At 40.6% G+C, this 21,295-nt stretch overlaps 1 protein-coding gene across 5 annotated transcripts in view; it reads right to left on the bottom strand.

Moving 5' to 3' along the window:
* Nucleotides 1–19,364, bottom strand: part of inpp5a (inositol polyphosphate-5-phosphatase A) — a 117,692-nt gene extending 98,328 nt beyond the window's left edge. For 2 of the 5 annotated variants that reach the window (XM_066693123.1, XM_066693124.1), the window contains exon 1: nucleotides 18,697–19,363. In XM_066693123.1, the coding sequence (XP_066549220.1) occupies nucleotides 18,697–18,771 (75 nt within the window). In that variant the 5' untranslated portion in view covers nucleotides 18,772–19,363. Of the gene's footprint in view, nucleotides 1–18,696 lie in introns of all 5 variants that reach the window. The other 3 variants (XM_066693120.1, XM_066693121.1, XM_066693122.1) reach the window with 3 other exon arrangements.
* Between the last annotated feature and the right edge of the window lie 1,931 nt (nucleotides 19,365–21,295).

Genomic DNA, 21,295 nt, shown 5'->3' on the forward strand with positions numbered 1-21,295 from the left:
TATACAGTGATTACTACCTAGACCAGTCTTTTCCCACTATACTAGATCATACACATTTCTTCGTGGCATTTTCTGAACTGGTTTCTTATTTTGTAAAGAAGGTCTAGTGTGACAGAATCATTGCCGTTATACTAATTGGAAAAGCGACTGCAAGATTGTGATACTGGATGTGTACAGTACAATAATTTATTCCAATAATGTCACCCTGCTCTGTTAACCTTCTATTTTATTTATTTATATCAAGCTCTTTTCAGCTCGAATGCCAGTCATGTCTCCCCAGGCTCTCATCTCTCAATACTAATTAGTCCGGCAAAGAAATGTCTCAGATAAAAGTTAATCAATTCTACGCAATCAGCCGCCTGCTCCCTCCTCGTGCCTTCTGTCATTTATTTCCAATCGCTGTGACTTTGCCCGTGGCTTCGGTGTCACCGTTCGGGGCACGTCTTGCTCCGGCATGTTCTGTGGTTCAGACGGTACCGTGACCAAGCTTTGTCCTCTCTGTCCAGTGCAAGTCAAAAGGATGTAGCGTTCACGCCCCAATAATGGCCAATGCACATAAACAGGAATAGGAAGACAATAGGTCATCTAATCTCTGGATTCCAGATTCACAAAACTGGCTGGAAAGCTTATGCAAACAATAGGTAAGGTGTAATGTATTTTTAGCTTTTATATATACACAATACTAAACTATACTTGAATATGAATAAGAAGCCCTTGTCTTAAGCCTGTTATAAGCCTGTTTAAGCCTGAATTTACTTCCTAGAGTATAATTGAATATTAAGTGATTTATCCTAATTTCGTCCAAATGAAAACTGCCCTTAAAATGTGCCATGTTGGACGGCATGTGTTCGTGGTGGAATTGCACTTCAATTAATCTGGAAACAGTGCGGCAGTTCGTAAACCCTGCCCAATCTTTTTGTATAGGTGTGATTAGTCATTTGTACCTCTTAAAAGAAACTGATTGCCAGGCAGCACTTATGAAATACACCCCCCAGACCGAACCTCCTACACCAGAGTCTACAGTGGGAAGGAAAACCCCGCAGGGCTTCCAAAACACGTTCAAACGCATCTTAAAGCTCTCATGTTACTGACTGTCCGTGTATCCTCAACAGCCGGCTGCGTTCACAGACTTCATAATTGAGTGACCGCGTTTGCTTGGTCCTCAAAGGTCCTCAAAGGCTTAGGAGTTTGGTCTCAAGACAACCTGACATAGTTAGATGCTTACAGGTGACAAGCGGGTTGCAGTTGAGACCTGTGCCAGTGCATTTCTGCATTGTTCAATCTTTCCTTTAATAAATTGTGCACTTTCCTACTTTTCCTTTGAAACACTTCCAGCCCTGGCCTCTTGGAGACCAAGTTAAAGAAGTTTTGAACTGCAGAGAAAGAGCTCTTCTCCCTGGGCGATGTCTGAGGTCTCACTCCTGCATCAGACTCTTTCAGCTGGTTTGCCTCGAGCCTCCCCAGGACCGTCACTTCGTCCAAACCTCCCGAACAACAGATGGTAGAGACTCAACATCACACAGACTAATGAAATGAGCTGGTCTTATCAGCAGTCCCTCGCTGGAAAAAGCCGCACCCCCCCACCTGAGCTAAATCTCCAAAAGCCATTTATATTTAGTATTGGCAGAAATTTTGGTCCAAAACAAAAATGCTTATAAAAACACTAAGATATATAAATAATGCAAGAAAGTACACGGAAAATATTCAAAAACTCAGTTCAAGAATAGTAATCTTGCCCGCCTGGTTTGCAAATCACTGAGATACTTAAATAAAGAAACAATGCATTTTTAAATAATTGTGTTGGAGCGGAAAGTTCTCTTCTCAGTGTCTTGGCAACCAAACGGAAACATGTGAGACCACATCAGATAGGGAAAGACAAAACTTTGAATGTTTAGAAGAAAAAAAGAAACTAATATAATGAATGCCTGTTTAATGCGTTTTTTGTATTTTTTATATACGCACTATGCACACATGTAGCCTACAGTGTGTGAGAAGTAATTCTCTGTTTTGAAAACCCAGCTGTATGGCTTACAGTTGTTTGCCTACCCAACAGATTAAAAGGATTTCTGACACAAAGATATACTTTTATGAACCATAAATAGAGGCTTTGGGCTAAAACCAAGATCACGACACTGTGCATTGTGCAAATCCCCTGCATTGAAAAACTGACAGGAGCCGAGAGTAAACACGGCTCTTTGTCTAACAGATACCTGATCGGCTGCCAGTTGCCATCACTTGCAGGAAAAGACAACAATAGCCTCGGAGATAAGGCCTGTTAAGTACAATTTAGAGCATCATCATTTAACTTATTGGCAAAACATGTCCACTTTCAAAACGGGCAGCTGTGAGAGCGACTATTTTCACTCACATCAGAAAAGGAAGCCAAAAGCGAACAGTAGGACTCAAAACACAAGGGAAAAGCAGCTTGTTTATACAATACTGCGCTGTGTTCAATCAACCCAGTGAGTGCAGTCGAGTTAAGCCGAGAGAGGGCATGTGAACTTCACTGATTTCAGAAGAGTTTGTTCATCTACACAACACCTACAATAGCTGGGCGACCTTTCACAGTGACGGTTACCAAGAAGACCTAAAAATCACATCTTGTACTAGACAGCTTGTGCTTGGACCTCTTTATCTGTCCCAGGGGCTCACAAATAGTAACCAAAGTTTCCCCACTTGGCAAAAATGCCGTGGTGTTCCCGGACAATAAGATAAGAGATCGGGATTCACAAGTCTCCAAGAAACAATAACATCTAGAAATATATTCAGCTACCGACACATTGAAGTGTGCCTCGATGCCCAGCAAGCCCCTGTGAAGACATTTCAGGGGGTAATAAGGAAGGCACACACTGCAAATAAACGTGGGTGACGCACTATACCAAAGTGAGTAATTCCCAGCACAATATTATCCTTGCTTTTCATTTGACAGCAGCGGGTGCTATTTTAATCTGCGTTCGGCAAAGCCAATCAAAGATATGAAAATCTAAAAAGGGCCCTGAAATCCACCCAGCAGTCGCCACCCACACTCCGAAAACAAGGGCTGCCAAACGCAGGAACCGTCAAGCTGGCAGGCTTCAGGGAGCACGCCTGGAAAATTATACCTCAGCTGTAAGGACGCACAGAGCAGGCTGCAATCAACGCAGAGCTTCCTCGAGATGAACAGACGAGGATTTTCTTCTTTTTCTTCTTGCTAAGTAGTTCATTGTGTGCCTGACAGGTGGATTACTCACAGAGGGCCACCTTATAAGGCATAGGTATAATGTAGGATAATAACAGATAGCAAGGTTCAGAACAGATGACATTGAGTAAAACAGAGGAAACATTACCCATAGTGTGTCGACTGTGGCTTTTGTCACATTAGACACCCTATATTGAACACAGAGTACGAGTTCACATTATGATAGAACACAATACATGGTTTCAATTAACGGATTTAAGGGTTCTTCAATAAATGAAATCGCTTACATATTATCCCCACATATTAAATATGATTCAGTTGTTTCCCTACACTGGCATTGCGAAGGGCAATTTTAAACCATTTATAAAAATAAACTGATACACTAAGAGATAAAATACAAAACGTATCCCACACCTACGATAAGTGTGTAATTTATGAAAGTGTTCTGAGCTTCCGATGACACGAGTTTGAAAGTTCTGGTTGAATATACAAAGTCCAAATAAGCAAATAATATGTACAGTGCGTCACGCGTTACTCAAGAATAGGCCGACATCCATCTCTAATCCCTTACTGGATACAATACTATTCATATCAATATGCGTCGTCCTCCCCTCAAACCCAAATTAGGTGATTTCTTGGATGGATTAGAAGTTCAACTTTCATCCCCCAGAGACGAGATATTATCAAGTGGTCTTTCTCAAACAGAACGTGAGAAATTAGTGTTTATCTCTAATATAATTATTAATTTAAGTATTTTTTTATGCCATTTAAACAGTATATGAATTATTGTCCTGTACACAATCATGTCTCTCAACCTGCGTTTCTTTATACACAAACAGCCTTCAGCAAACTATACAGACCACTTTTTAAAGCACCACATCTATATGTATTCATCTTGGCCATTAGATGTTGATCAGACGAGAGGCAGGGCTGTGTCCCAGCTCGAGTCATCAAACTGGTCTTAAATGAATCATTTGAAATAGTGAGAAGTGTTCAATGCAATTATAACAGCCAACAAAGCCCCTAACTTCTAGCAAAAATCTGCAAAGTTGTAACGCCCAACCCCTCCGATCTCACACAGGAAATTAACGTGTTACTATGACACTGGCAACATTAGACTTCCGCTTTTTAAACGTTTTGCTTTTGAAGAAAAGGTGGGAACAGTGACTCCAGTCCGTGAAGGCAGTGCATTCTGGTCAATATAATCGCATCCAGAGCCGAGACTCGCATTGTGAGAGTATTTCTTGTTAACTTGGGAGATGTGCTAATGTACGTTTGGCAAGAGCGCTCACAGGTGTTGCCTCAGTGGAATCTCACAGATTAATATCTTTAATAGGAAAGCAGAAATAGACTCAATTCCTCATAGGCAGATCAATCATCTGACTTTTTCACCCCTGCTGTACTTTTAACTTTTTTTTTTTTTAAGACACTTAAGACAGACAAGTAAGAACATAGTTTGGCAATTGCCTTTAGAGACTGAGCTCAGATAATCTTAGACTCCCAGGTTGTGCGAATGGGATTACAGAAGTGACACAGAATGATATTCATGCTGATATGAGCTTTTTCTGATTGCTAAGTAGCCTATTAAGACTTAGAACAAGGCTCTTTTTATTCAGGGAGACATCCTGTTCAGATGCAATCACCAATTTTGTCAATCAATACATTTTCATGACATTTCCTGTGATAAATTGATTCATGATCCATCAATTTAACACACTTAAAACAACTGAAAATGTGCAGTATTGTTTATGCCAGTACAAACCTATTTGAAAGCTATAATATATATTCAGGAGTATGGGTGGCCATTCAATAAACAGATTAGGTTAGGCTGAAACTTCTGTCCCTATAGAGTTTAGAAGAAACGTTTAAAACCACATTCCATTTCTCAAAAGAGTAACATCAAAGCAGTGACCATGCTTTCCTTGAGAAAACTGGCCAGATATCTGGGACGTTACTATTTATGATTCGACAGCATCCCCGCGCAGCCAGCTGAACCCCAGCCAGAGTGTTGGAAAGTTTGTGCACATCCTCCTTCTCCTTCCCGCGGCTGTCAGCCATTGTTAGGACTGCAAATCTGTCATGCAGCTGCCGAAATATTTGTCTTTGCGCCTATGATTTATTCAAGAAAGGCATGCTCTGTCCCCTTCCAGCGAACACGGCAGAGATTACCGAAAACAGCACTGACACTTCCCATACCAACAGCAACAAGCTCCCCGAAGTTACAATTAATCTCCCAGAGTAGACAACAGCTTTGACCTCTGTCTGGACACAGTGGATTGAATGAACAGGGCTGTATAGAACCACAATGCATTGCCAGAACCGTGCCAGATACACAATACAGCTGACAGTATATAACGCATGACTGTCATATCTGTTACTGACTTGTGTGTGATGCTACAATATTCAGCCTCAGTTTATTCTCTGTGAATACCGGCTCCTTCTCAGTACTGTCTATCATTCTTTAATGCCACAGTTTGTTCGTTTCTTTAAACTCAAGCAGGGTCTCCGAAAGAATGCAGCGAAAATTATTTTTAAATGATCCCAAACATTTAATCTACCGCAGCTTGCTCAAAGCAACGAAAGCAGCAATTTACAAAGAATGCATTTTAGAAACTTGGGGGGAATACAAATCGCAGGAAAACAAAACTTTAACTTTAATATGATTGTGTTAATACAGTTCAGGCCAAAGCGCTGTGCTCCACACAGTCCCACCAGCTCGATCGGTCATTCGAAAGTTTACACAAACAAGAGCAGTCAACCTAACCTTGGGAAACATTTTTGAACAACTCTGATGTGGAGTCTATATCAGTCTGGTACGAAAAAAGAAAAAAAACACATTAAAAAGTAGAATGAATAAAAAAAAAATGGCAAGCTTCAGTTCCACAGCAGCTGAATTTTCTCAGAAATGAATTCTAATTCAAAAGCTTTAAAAAGTAGGACATTCAAATTATAGTCTCAAAATAGAACAGCAAATGCCCAAGAGCTACGTCCCGCTTTGAAGCCAGCAGTCAAAAAGCATGATGGGATCTCGTGAAAGCCGTGGAACAACCGTTTCATTATAAAATAGGCATCCTTGCAGGGGTGGAAGAGTCAGTAGCCCCAACACCTGGGGAAACGTATTTTTAATGCGTGAAATAAAATGTATTTTTTACATGTACTTATTGTTTATTACGTATAATTTAAATCATTCAGATTATGACAGTTAACCATAACAAAACTGTTACTGTTAAATAAACACGTTTCCCTAAGTGAGCTAAAGTTTTTTTCATTTAAAGCAATACTGTACTCTTATAATAATCATATCCAAAGAAATAATTGGATTATAGTATATAGATTATGTACATAAGCACTCTAGTTGTGTAGCTATATTTAGTCATATGTTCCAAACCCATGCATGTAAATGTACCATTTGTTTATTTAAAATTGATAAGGAGAGCCTGTGACTGTAGTGTTTTCATCTGAATATTGGAATACATGTTTTTGTAGGACATCACGCAGGAACGGATACCAACATAAACAACCACAGCTGCTGCTGAACCCAAGTAGAGGTCAAAACAGAAGGATGCAGTCGTATTAAGATACTTCTGTTAAATAATGATACAGTACCGCAGGATCCCCACATATTTCCCTGCCATGGCTGGCTTTATGCACTATGTGTTTCCTCTTTCTTTAATCTTGGGGTGTAATTTATCCACCTTGTAAATTCAGCCCCCATTAAAATGGCATCACATGTATAAACACCACAGAGAGCACCACACCAGTTCCTCACATCTTTTCCCAAATATTTTAATATCCCTTCCACTGCTAATCTCATCATTCAAATGATGTGAACCCTCTCATCTTACTGCACAGACATCATATTGCTAAAAAAAAACAGAAAAAAAAGGTTAAAAAGCTTTGAATGCTGTGTGCAAATGTGCATTGAACACCCAACTGTTTCTTGTCGAGTGCACTAATCACTCAGGATACTCTTCCTGTGGTGTTTACACCCACTTCATTATTACACACACACACAATGTACAGTATGCAGCTCATCTCTGCTTGTTTTCGATACTTAATACCCTCTGCTGTTAGCTCAAGGTAAATCACAGTATCACAGAGATTAAGGAGTTTGATATTTGTTTCATAAAGAAGCAAGCAGATTACCCCCATCATTTCCTGAGAGGTTCTGCACTGGCAAAAGCTTTACAGAAACCGAAAAAGCAAGTGCTGAACAAGAGTTGAACTTCCAAAAGCTTCTGAGGGTAAAAGGGACTCTTCAAGAGATCACGCTCGACTCCAATAACGGCTCTACCGGACACACAAATAACAATGCCTGCTTATCGACTGTGTGTAATTGACTGCATTGTGAAGTATTCAATCTCTACTGCACTTGCTTTCCAAAATGATGAAATTAAATGACAAAGCCATGCATCCACAGAATTCATATAAATCAGAAGGAGAAATCTACAGGTGTTTTTAAGTCTCCTGCTAAGATGAATTAGCACACAAGTTTGGCGAGACGATTCCCTGCTTTCCATCTCGCTCACAGATGAATAGTTTAGTTGTAGGAGTTGAAACCAGCATTTGGCATTTAAAACTGAAGGAAAAGAACTTGGTTTATTTAAATAAATCCAATAAAGCACTTAGAGGACACTGTGTATATTCAAGTGACACTCGTTCTTTGTTGCTTGTAATGACCAGGCTATGTTTGTGTTTGCGTCTCTCTCCTGTGTTAGTTTGTCCAAACAGAGCCGGACAGATTCCCCAGTTGGGAAGTCAAACCAGTAACAGAAGCACACAGTTGAGAAATGTAACATAACCACACGTCTAAAGAAAAGATTCACCATCTATAATGATGTCCTATGAATGTGCATCTGGACATTTCCCAATCAATTACTAGAAACCTGAAGTGCCATTTTTGTAACTGTTGTGTCATGTCCTTAGAAGGTGTTTCGAGGCCCTGCGCGTTAAAATCAATAGAGCTAGACGAGACACAAATATCTCCTCCATGCGCACCAGTCTTTAAAGCTGCTATGACCACAGCATCGCACCGAATCTCACCCCAGTGCGCTGCCTACGCTTCCTCTGAGAGCTGAAGACAGGCAGCTCAAAACACAAACATCTCTCCCGCTGAAAAACAGCCCTCTTTGCACGTCTGTGGTTCAACAGGGTTACCTTTAAGGGCAGGTGTGAAGATGAAGCACATAACTACAGTGAGGACAGCAGCAGATTGTGGCACACTCCTCTCACAGGGGTGTCGGGATCAAAATATAGGCCAGACCCCTAACAAAACACTTCACACTTGAAAGACTAGACGGTTTGTGTCATGTGGGGATAATACAGTCTTCAGTCTAGGTGCCATTTTACACAAATCAATGAACAACTGCAAGAAGACACCCGGATCAAAATGTCATGAGATTGCATAAGCACATCATGATTCAGAGAAACTTTCACAGCTAATGATTTTACTCTTATTACATTCATGTTGAAATTGAAAAGCACGCAAGAGTAACCATGGAAAACCTATACATGTACAAAGCTTGCACGGGTCCTTACGGTGCAGATAATGTTAATTTTGCTTAATTATTTATTCGTGGCGATGCATTATTTATTCATTGGGCTTTCTGCTGCACAGTTCGCTACAAGAACCCGAGGAAAATACTTCAACCACTTCAGATTATAACTAACTCCACACAGAAACAATATTAAGAATAGCAAAATGACGTGGCAGGGCTGCAGCATATTATACCGAGTTACACAACCTGTTGTCGTGTTGGTTTAAGCTGTGTTTGGGCAATACTCGCTCGGGGCCTGTTTGTGCGGGGGCCAGGCCTGACTGCGGAAGCCCAGAGGGCACAGTGTGGTTCCCCACAGCACACAGGTTCATGGGACCTTACTGAACGAATTCCCCACCCCTGGGTCCCACGAGAAAATCGTAGTATTGTATTATACCATTCATAATAATAACCATCAATAGTTATGATTATTGATAATTATGTTGTAGCTTTTCTTGCGTTTATGACAGCCATTGTATTATGACATCATTTGTTTCCCACAGAAACTCTTAGTTCTCTAAGTGTGAACTAATGCTTTTAACTTATAAACAGTAGCTTCAGGGGATTTTCTTTTTCCCCATAAACAGGTTAAGTTTCGCTGAAGATTGAAAATAAAATGTTACATGAAAAGGGTATATCAGGTGAAAATATGTCAGTCTGGTAGCTTCTAATGTTCCCCTATGTGTTGCTTTACCAGAAGGAAAAACGTACATTTTAAAACCGTAATGAAGCGACCACTGGATTCAGGTGGACCCATTTTATAAAACAGGAATCCAAAATTCATAAAATGGCTCTCGAGAAAGCATCTTTACGGTTATAGTTCACCGTGACCGCCTAATGTGACTTTCACCAGCCTGTCGGTCTCTCCTAGTGTTCAATGTTGAAAATATCCCACGAATTCTAGTATTGCAGGACAGATAACTACGCCAGCTGCCTCAGCGATAAATACGGGACTAAAAGACATTCCACCGCTAGGAGCGAACACAAGGGGAAAACAAAGAACATTGCCAACAATTGTGACTGAGATTTCACAGTTTATTTTAGATCCACAACAGCAGTGAACGACAACAACACATGGGTCTGAGAGCAAGGATATTTATGAGCAGGAAATGCACACAAAAGTATAGCAAACGACTGCCTACTGCTCCAATACTCATGTCCTTCAGGGCCACTGCCACTGTTGAAAACAAAGCTCATTGCTAGCGGTTGTTTTATAGTGAAAAGCGATCCTGGCACAGTGGCAAGAGACTCCTCGTTGTACTACACTGATGCTGACGTCTCAAGGGCCTCATATTCAGGACAACTTCAACGGATTGAAATCATCAGATCTTAACTGATCAAGTAACAGGAACATAGCCTAAAAGTTATAAAACACTTACACACCCTGTGCAACACTAGCTGAAACAGAGACAGAAGTGTATGATACAATGCGTACCAATATGTAAAGACCTATTTGTTTAAATTAGAATGAGGTCATAAATACGCCTTAAAAAAGAAAAAACAAGCAAAATCTTTTTTTTTGTAAACATTTTTCACCCTCCAGTTTAAAGGGAACAAACCCAAAGCTCTAACGAATGTGTTGTAATTTCCTCTCCAATGATGAAACACACAATTTCGAAAAACAAGGATTCAAAGCACGATGCATATTAAAGGAAAGATCCATACTTTGACCCACCAAACATTTGTATTAATTGTCTGAGTTTGATACTACTTGCATAAAACGCAAAGAACAGATGTTTACTAGTCAGTCAGTGCCCACAATGATTCCTGGGGACGAACCCTATAGTATTTCTTCTTTTCCTCATTTGGAAATAATTTGGTTAAAGCAAATCCAAAACTGATAAAAGGTATACCCTTGTTTTATTTGCATTGAACACTTTGAAATGTTAATAAAACGATTACTAGTGTAATTTGTAAACATTAAATTGCTTTCTGTAGCATTTGTGTTCTATGCTACACAGTATTTTCACTACTGTAGGTTTTCCAATCCCCGCGGACAACCTTTGTCATTCCTAACAGGGACTTTCTGAACGTGGCAAGAAATCTAACAATACAGACTTTCGAGAAACAAAAATCCTGAAATATAACATGGTTTCCCAGCACTTTGTTGTCACAGGAAACTGCTCATCATATTAATCATTTTACAACTGGATTTCAGCCTAATGACAGAGGGTTGCTGCTGTGATGAATACAAAATGAATTCACTTTAAATAGCATAACAAGGAATGTGTGGAATGAAAATAAAATCTATCCTGAACCTCAACGGCCGCGGCATCACAGTCAAACAATAAGATCGGCATCACAGAACGAGGAATCCAGATATGATGCCGGAGATGCAAAAGTATGATTTCAATCGAGATGCAGATTATGGCAGGAATGGTCTTATAAAAGTATCATTTAGGTTTATACGTTTTACATTTGATCTCCCGGTGTGATCCTTATCTTGTTCGACAGTATATGATCCATTGTTTCAGTTTATGTTATCATTGATTCAAGGCAAGGTTAATTGAGCTGAAAGTGCAAACCACACTTTTACCCAACAGACACCAAGAGTGTCAGGGTTTATCTGATCTTCTAATTACCTGAAATATCTCCTGATAATCTTTACAATGATAAACATGGGTCAAAGGGCACACACAAACACACATATCAATAAAAAAAAAACTTCAGACAGATACATTCCCCAGCAGACTTCCTGCTTCCACCAAGTTAACCATGTGTTTAGGAAAAGAAATATATGAAGACCAATGGGTAAAAGTAGCAAGACAAAGGATTTTAGGATCATGGCCAAGAAAAATACATTATTATGCAAAGAACTCTAAGCCCAGCAGTTAGGGGGTTGTAGATTAGTGAAACTGCTGAAACACCATGACTTATAGGAGAGCAGGGAAGGAAAAATACATCTGAAGTACATCTAACACAAATCCCATGTTAGTCTTCTCAGCACTGAATCAAACTCTGCAAAGTGTTTACTGCACCGTATGTCTATAACTTAATAGATTCATTTTAGTTCACCACGGCACAGTAGTACCCAGACATCTCATTGCTCAAGGTTGATAAAATCAGTTACTATGTGAACTCTGTGAACAATGGCCACTGGTTGATGGTTAGATCAGACGATACCCCCCTAGCCTCCAACATCCCGAGTCACATGAAAGTCACCGTGGCAAGATCAGGCTGAAGCGTTCGAAACGAGCTTTCAACGTCCTTATTCGCAGAGAAAGGCTTTGAAGTCAACACAACCGTGTGACCGTCACCCTTCGGCATGCAGGAAATCAAATCGATCGATTAATTTTTAAACACGTCTGGGGTGTCCACGCATGAGACACGTTGTCAGAAGATGCGACAAGGGAGTCCACATCTCCACAGGGAGGCCGGTAGGAGAAAGGTGAGCGTGCAGCGGTTTCGGTTTTGTGAAGAACAAGCTGAGGATTCCAAATTTTCACCTCTCCCTTCCACCCAGGAGGAACCAAACTCCCCAATCAGAGCCAAGAGTCACGTAGCCTAGCAGATGGGATGGAGTTGTGTGGCAATGTAGTCGTGAGTCACACTTGGCCTCACGGGAAAAGCTTACGCTTAAAGAACAATATAATTAGCATAACTTAAAGCCAACAGCTGTGAAACGCGAATTCATTTTCAAAAGCAGGTTCCAGACCATTCATTTAGCACCTCGTATACACTGTTCATCTCGTGAAGGAGGACAGAAAGTCATCTACTCATACGTTCCACGTGTACAAGCTTTCCAGTCCAAGGCTGGCCCTCCGACTACCAGCCGGTTGCTTCTCTCGGCGGCAGGGGGAGCCGAGAAATAGAAGCCGGCACACAGGCCCTTTGAGCTTTCATCAAGATTTCACACCACATGCGTTCACCAAGTCGAAAGGAAATGGAAAGATATTAAATGAGGTTTTCAGAGAGCCTCCATCGTGCCTGTTCTCACTCCACCTCTCTTTCTTAATGAGGGTAACTAAGCATACAGTTCTGCACAGAAAATAACTCCTACAGCGCCTTAATCTCAGCCATTTGGCCCTGTGCATATATTCCCATTTGCATCTGGGTCTCCCCCACTTCCACACATGCTTAAGCTTAAAAATAAAATCACCTTCACTCTCTTAGGAAAATGCGAGAAGAGGCCCTTTGATACTTTAAAGATGCATCTTTGTAAGTATGCACTATCTGCCCCTTTTAAAGAACAAGTGATAGCAACCGAGTTAAAAACAGGCTAATGCAGAATGCTCTGAAAAGTGTTTTGCCGTTCTGGGATTTATAAAAATAGAGAAGGGTCTGGATTTCACGGTTTGTGAACAAATTCCCAGACTTTTACATTTAATAAATCATTTGAATTACACTCACAATTCATTTCACTGTACGTTCACTAAAGGTTTCCATTTTCACAGACTAGACTCCTTCACAATAAATACAAACGGCCAAATATTTTGAAATCCGGTTATATAACGCTGAACCTGTCGACTGAGTGACTGAATTAAAAAACGCTCTTCAGACTGGAGATGTAATGAGTTTTGGCAGAACTCATTAACTAGCTATCAGGGGAAACGCAGGATGGAAGAAGAAGAGACAAAAAAGACATAATTCTGCCAATGATACAGAGTGAACTGTGAGAATATCTGCACAGGAAAAAATACAAAATAAGAGCTTCCTACATGACCCCCCAGGGAAGACGAACGCTCTCAATTCATTGAACGCACCAGAGTGGTTTGCAAAATAAGCAGGTTTGGTGAGGTCTCTGGTATGAGCTTTTACTTCAGCTGAGGTGTCCTTCTCGTCACTGAAATGATCTCACTAATAGCAAACGAACACGAGCCCATATGAGCCACAAGTCACTCAAACAGCACATGATATTGTGTAGAGAAGTTCCATTTCTTTGTATGCTTTATTAAGTTGAAATGATCGAATTCATTATTTTCAAACTCGTTTACACATTTTCTTACTCGTACCACAAAGGTAATACATTTTTAAACAGATTCCTACGAACGCAGTCAAGTCACAAGATATTAAAGCTTGAAATGCACGAGGGAAATCAGAAAAATTGGCATTACCATCTAAAGCTAGTGAAGCGAAAGGATTTATTAATGGAGAGAGAGAGAACGAACATGTGGGAGACACTTCAGGTTTCAAACCAACAAAACAAACAAACGAACTAACAGATAAATAAATACAAGACATTTAGAGTGCCTCAGTTTAGAGCGCAAATAATGCTAAACTGTAATGTAAAGTAATGACAATTGTGATAATAAATAAACACAACGGACACAATACACACTATAATAACAGCCACTGGACTATTATGGGTAAACATTTTTAAAAGAGACAATGGTTAATTCTAAGTAAAAGCAAAAAAAAAAAACATCCAGGACTGTAATTTGTTAAAATGGTTTCATTTTCATGCATGGTCCCATTTTCACATGGAATCTACTTTCAAGATTAGAAATAAAAATGTGAAACACAAATAGCACATTAGAGGGGTGGCATTAACTTGTGTGTGGAAAAGTAAAGTCAGGTCTTGAGCCAAGTCAATAAACGCAAAAGTTTTTGAGGAAATTTTAGAGCGCAAGAGCAAATCAGGACGGGGTAAGGTCTTTTTAGTGTTGCACATTTCTTTACACTAGGCAGAAACACACACCGTGCTGCAGAGATGGGTCGTTCCCAGTTCAGGATTTAGACCCGTTTCGGGAACAGGCTCCGACTTGGGGATTTACAGGAAGCGTGGTCAACAGGACGAATCTCGAGGGAAGGTGGACAGTCACGTGCACTGCTGTCTTCACGGTCTCTATGATGACATCCAACGCCCTGGAGATCAGAAGCCTGAGGCAGACACCTGCACATACATTAGAACCGGATTTCACTTCCTGCGATCGTCCTGGCATTGCTGTGTGCAAGAGGGGCATCCTCTGGGCTGTACCTGTTTTTATTGCTCTCAATCTCACTTGTTTTGCATATGGCAATTACTAATAATAATCAGCCACCTGAAGTACGACACTTTCCTCGTCTTTCCCTTATTTGACTAGTGTTTACTTATCAAAGGAGGTATGATTTAAAAGCTGTTTAATTAGTCTTAGGGACTATTTGCAGCACATGATTATTAAATTGTCTAAGGAATATCCGTATTAGTTTCTGACTGGAAGAAAAAAGCCGTGTCCTTTGGCTGCAGGACGTGAAACACCCAATTGTCCTTGCCGAATGTGTCGAGATTAGGGAGGGGAAACTCGTAATGAAAACGGTTAGGGATGCTCGTGTGATTCAGACCTTTGCGAGAAGAAAGCCCTTTCGGGTGTGAAATACCACACAATCGCCCTCAAAACAATTTGGAATAGCTGAATGTTTAAAAAAAGAAACTATATCTGACTGCACATAAACACTAGCAAAAATAATCAATGGCTGACTTTGCTACAGGCAATACAAACTAATGAAGTGTCAATTCCAGTTTGGTGCCTTTAATAAATTATGGGTTAGTTAGCGGCCTATTTTCCCTTTTTTTGCACAAACCTGTAAACAATAAAACACCTTATTTTCACCAGCCTCTCAGGGTACAGGGAGAGCGCTGGGACTATCTTGCCACTTTGTTTACCAAGGATTTGTAAAAGTGTTCATGCAAACAAGCGTTGCATTCCATCAAAGAACCCTTATGATGGTGAAGTGGAGAAAGAAAAGCCCAATGTTTACTCAGGCGTGTGTAATCCATCCATACACAGTAGCATATCAACACTGTTCATGTTATTGTAGGACGTACAAGTAAGCCTAGAGCAGTTTGACAATTTACATTTCTCATCGCACTGGGCAACTTCACAGCCCTTTTTCCACTGCTCTGAGACATGATACAAATCTGTTCCACCGCACCTGAAGTGGAAACACAAAAAACTATTTCACCGAGTAGATTTATATTCCATTTCACAAGCGGAGCGATAGATTAAGGAGGATGTAGAAATGTTCATGTATTCGTAAGGCACTGGCTGAAATCACAAAACCAACGCACAAACTGCAGACACTATCATTTAGGGCTCGAAACAACACACTACGCCTGCTGTAAAAGACAAACATGGACGCACTTATTGCAGCACATGATATATCTGCCTTTTATATATTTCATAAGAAAATCACCCCCTCTGAAGCAATACTCCACTCCTTTAAGTGCCAGAAAAAAAAAGCATAATAAGTTATAAAATGGTCTGGAAAGTTGCACAAAGCAGAGCACTTATAAGCTGTACTGTGTACCTAGTGGCAGACTTGTTATTGTGCAGCTGTTATTTATCACCAGAAGGTTTCTTAAGTACAGCTGCTTCAAAGGAGAAAACAGCTCATGAAAGATAAACTTAGATGGTTTAATTTAATAGCTTGGTCAATGTTAATGCAACGCAGAACAGATCTAGGAGAGATCAAGAGCAATGTTAGGTCTAACTTAATCATGTGCAAAACATAATCCTTTGTTCCACAATCATCAAAAAGAGTGTAGTCTATAAAACAGGGAGCAAACTTTGTGTTAAGACAACCAGGCATTTTGCCCGAACTCAAAACTAAGCAGTTTATCCAAATATCTACAAAAGAACTACAAAAAAGGCATACACTACTGCAAAATGATTCTCACGCTTTTTAAATATTTATTTTGAAAATATAAATATGTTATGATTTAGCTTTTAAAGCATGAAAAGAAAAGAAAAAAAAACGTATACACAGAGACTTATCTGATCTGGAAAATACAGACAGCTGCCAAGTCAAATCAAGAGCTAATTTGCATATTATCCAGGGATCAATATTTCCTGAAGAACCTACAATGAACGACTAAGTGTTCATATCCTATCATCACTTGTCACCTTCGAGTCCAATTTGACTGTGATGATTAAACAGAGCAGTTAAAAAAGGTTACTGAGCAATATATATATATATACTTAAAAACATTCAGAGAGGTTTCTCTTCTATACATTTAGTTTGACTTTATAGTTTGAAATGTGCCCGGCAAAGTTATAGTGCCTTGCCAATTATAGTTTCCTGCACACCAAACCTCGAGGCACACCTATCTTGCCCCTCGTATCTCCATTTTGTACTAACAAAAAAAAACTAACTCAAAAGCACACAAACAGAAAATAATGGTATGCAGTTTCAATATTGACCTATTTAAAAAGATATGTCATGGTGGTTTTGCGTTGAACCCCAGTGCGTTTTGCTCCTCGCATGGGATTAATTCTACACAACACATGTACTCAGCATGAATAAACCAATGGTGGCTTCCTTAAAGAGAATTACAAAATAAAGTTTGTTCTCTGCTCGTTGGGTTTCATTTAAGGGCGGTTATTCTTCCCCATATAGAACAGTGTGAGATAGTGTTCGCACCGTTAAATAAAACTTGATTTAAATCATCGACCACATCCTGCACGTTGTCATCACTTGGGACAGACTCACAGGCCGGGCTACAACCGAGTTGCTGACGATCCTAGAGATGTGCACTAGAAAACACATGCAAAGGCAAAGGGCAGGAGCACAGAACAGCAGAGATGAGGCGCCAGCACGAAACAGCTTCAAACGACAGGAACGATGGTGTCAAGAGATCACACACATCCAGGTGCAGAAATTGTTACAACACCTGAATTTACTGTATCACCTAAAAGGGTCGTCGCTTCATCCACAATTCATTTCTGACACAGCCTGAGACAGTCACTATCCCAACTATCCTAATGAAGACAAAGCGATACAAGTTGTGTTTCTGTGTAATGGTTTACTGGAACAGTGCACACCACAGACATTTAATAATTATCCTGACTGGACTGACTTGTTTGACACCTGCATTTTTTTTTTTTTAATTCTAAGATAGGTGTTTTCCTTTTGAAGATCCTGAAATAAACACTCATTTACTTTCAGTTATCAAAAATCTTGTTCACCCATTTTTCTTGTTTTACCGCTATGACTATAATTGCAGGTATGAATAGTATTTATTAGCCTGCTATTAACAAGCTACAAATAAAGCCTCCCTTTCAAATATCCTAAAAATAGTTTTAGGATTCCCTTATCCCCTGACACAGATTTGTTTGCTACTAGGAAGTAGATGTACAATTTATGGTGGGAAATAATGTCAGCTTTTATAATAGCAATGTTCTCTTCATCAAATGGATAGTTGGTTTACTTTTTGCCTAATTGCATACAGTCAATTAACTTCATAATGAGAAAGAATAAAAACTGCACAGCTAGGAAATATTGAATGCACTGGCCTAATGACAAACAGAGGTAAATGTGTGGATTGTAACAAAAAGCAGACGATTTCAGCAGTCCTGTGCAATGGCATATGAACTTAAAAGCATTTCATATTTAAATCAAATAACACCTCTAACAAACTTGCAGTCAACACCCTGTAGACGGGATACGGGTTTTATATCAAAGTATCACGAGTTTGATTACATTTCAAAGTATCACTTGCGTTTTATTCAAAGCATCCTGAGTACACGAGTTTGCAACGTCTTTAGAAACTATAATAACCTATAACACTGTTGTGGGCGATGCAGATGTGTGCAATTTAAAGGAGAATGCAGAAGTGAAAAATAAAAAGTCATTTTGCTGGACAACTAAAACTTTGCAACTATTACAAAACGGCCAAATTGCATAGCATCTGGATACACGCAAAGCATCCACAGTGACACTTGCACTGTCAACCGCGTTCAAAACAAACCGCGCAGCAACACAGTGCGCAAACCAGCAGAGATTGAAGGCATGAACTACAGCAACACCACTGTGATCGGATCCGCTTTACATTACACTCACTTTTCTGATCCAGACTTCTGCAATGTTTCCCAACAGGCCGTGGGCACGGATCTAGGTCGAACCTGGAGTAAGAAGCAGGGTTGCTACTATAATAGTCACAATAAACACCGCCGTCCCCGACACCCCGCTGTGTCAAGGCTCCACGCGTGGGAACCGACACTGGATACTAAATAACCAGCCCGAGCCGCGGCCGGGAGAGCGGCGGCAACAGTAGCTACTCACATCTTCAAAGAGAGATCCAACGTTGGCGGTGACGAGCAGTATGCCCGTGCCTGGCGTTGCCACCTTTCCCGCCATGCTTCTCCTCTTAATTGGCAATTAGAACGGCAGCAGCGGCGCGAGCGGGCTTAGAATCAACAACGGAGACGTCACAAAGCGTGCAGCGGGCGCACAGTTCTGTTAAAACAGTTCGGGGCGACGGCAGCCAGCTCTGCAGCAGCCAGGTCCGCTCATTGCCGTGTGGTGCATCTGTCTGTGCGGGTCTGTCTCTTGCTCTGCTGGGCTCTGCTTTTGCGTGCGGCTGGGTGTCTCTGGTTACTTTTGCACGTTTGCGGCCATCGTAAAAGTTTCCCCGTTAATCCACCGTGCTCGCCGGGCTCTGGCTCATGTCGGCGCGGGGTGTTTTCCTGCCGTCGGCTGTTAGAAAGTGTCGCCTCCCCGGGAAGAGCAGCTCTGGGAGAGAAGCATCGCCTGGGCTGAGCTGGAGGATCGGCAGTCCCGCACTGTCCTGACGTCACAGCGCGGCGGGCAAGACGCGGCTCTTAAAAGGGCGACGCGCTGCCGGGGTCGCCCAGAGCTGGGCAAGACTGGGGTGTGTGCTCTGTGTTGAACAGTAGCATTATTACTTGTGTGTTTTTAAATATGCCATCTGTTTATGGGAATGATTGTTCCTGTACATGTGCATTCTTATATGTTGTCTTTATGGTTGTTTGCTGTAAATGCACTTGTCTAACCTTGTGCCAATAAAGCTCTTTTGAATTTGAATTGAATTGTTAGAAATGTGCCCGGCGAAGTTATAGTGCCTTGCCAATTAAGAATGAAAGTGCCTCCTTCCCCAGGTAATTGTAAAGGGGGAACAACTCATTTTAAAGGCCATTAAGATTGTGATGATGTATTATGAATTGAATGCTTTAGCTCAAATATCACCATCAATAGCACTTCAAGATGGGTGTCCTATTTAATCCCCAGCCCAATAATAATACACTGTCCACAACTGCGCACCAGAAGAGTCACAGCCAGCATTGCAGGCATGTCTTTTCACTTTCTTTCTTTCTTTCTTTCTCTTTCATCTGTTTCTCTGCAGCCTTTTTTAAACAGGTTTGCAACAACAGGTATCCCTGGTCCAGATGGTTGAATTGGAGCAACTGCTGTGACAAGCGTGTAAATGTGGAGAGAAAGCAAAAACAGAAAGCAGAAGAAATGTGCATCGGTTGTGATGATGACAGTGTGTTTCCTTGTTTAAGATACCTGTACAGTCTACACTCGTACTTCAGTGGGGCCCACCGTGCACTTACACAGCAAGTCTCCTGCTTTTCCACACAGCGCAGTTCGCAATTTGAGTTTCCATTATTATTATTTGTTTAAGGGCTGGTGTTTCTTCAGCCCTCACACACAAAGTGTCCGCCTTGCACTTTGTGTTCGGCACAGCCTTTTTAAACGTCTAATACTACAGTATAAATATAGCTCTGGGAATCCTCGTTTTTATCTGCTGGCTGCCTGGTTTACACAGTCTGTTTGCACACACCACGTCACAACATTTATCAGCAAACGTCTCATGAAAATAATTGACAAAACTGAAAAGCCTGATAAGGTGGAACAATCGAAGTCCACCAGCTGTAATTCCGAGAACAAGTAGACCATGCACGTAAAAGTGCAGTGCAAAGACACACACATGCTGTTTGGCATGACCAGGGAGCCAAAGCAGTGTCCATGCTTTATGATTCGGAGGAACCTGGAGGGGACACAAAGCTGGCAAGGCTGATATGTCTTTGCCATTTGGAAAATAAACACAGATGTCTTTGGCAGTGGCAATGCAGGACTCCCTTCAAGAGGAGCTCCCCTTTATCTGCATCTGCTCTAGTTTGCATACTGCATCCCTCAGAGCTGCTCTCCTTCCTAGACAATTCACAGCTCTTACAGCAAATTTTTCAATGTAATCTTTCATTTGCCACAGTTTTCCAATTACTGCATGAAATGAAATGACGTCAACCGTAGACACATTTGTTTTAGAGGCATGTCTAGTAGGTATGTGAAGGACATTTGGTATATGTACTTTATTGAGTAGTTATTGAATATCTGCGGAACATTCTTCTCCCAGCTGTTAAGGACTTTTTAACATTCTTGATATATTACTACATTAATATATATAATTTGTATATTGAATTAGCATTTTAAACATATACATATATACTTAATATTACTGAAAGATATTTTAAATAAATTATTGCATAAGATTAAAAGCATTACATGTATAGTAGTAGTAGTACAGAACAAGCAAAATAAAATAAAGACAATATGGTACTGCAATACTTACATTTGAACTGGTGACATTTAGACAAAAACTATTAAGAGGAACATCAAACCTTATTAGTACTTGCTGGTATTGGTTTATCTTTGCTTCTAGGGACATTGTCTGTGATCTGTCTCTCTGAAAGCATTTAAAATGGCAGCAGAAACACAATGGGCTGAAGTTACCTCTAGTGCCACAGTTCAGATATTTCACAGATGTATCACATTTGGACAACATGCTCATTGTAAAGCACAGCAAAATAAGAACAGCTCCACTTACAGCATTGCAGCACTTTAATTCTGCGACAAAATG

Source organism: Amia ocellicauda, chromosome 20, assembly GCF_036373705.1.
Source record: "Amia ocellicauda isolate fAmiCal2 chromosome 20, fAmiCal2.hap1, whole genome shotgun sequence".
NCBI classification, from domain to species: domain Eukaryota; kingdom Metazoa; phylum Chordata; class Actinopteri; order Amiiformes; family Amiidae; genus Amia; species Amia ocellicauda.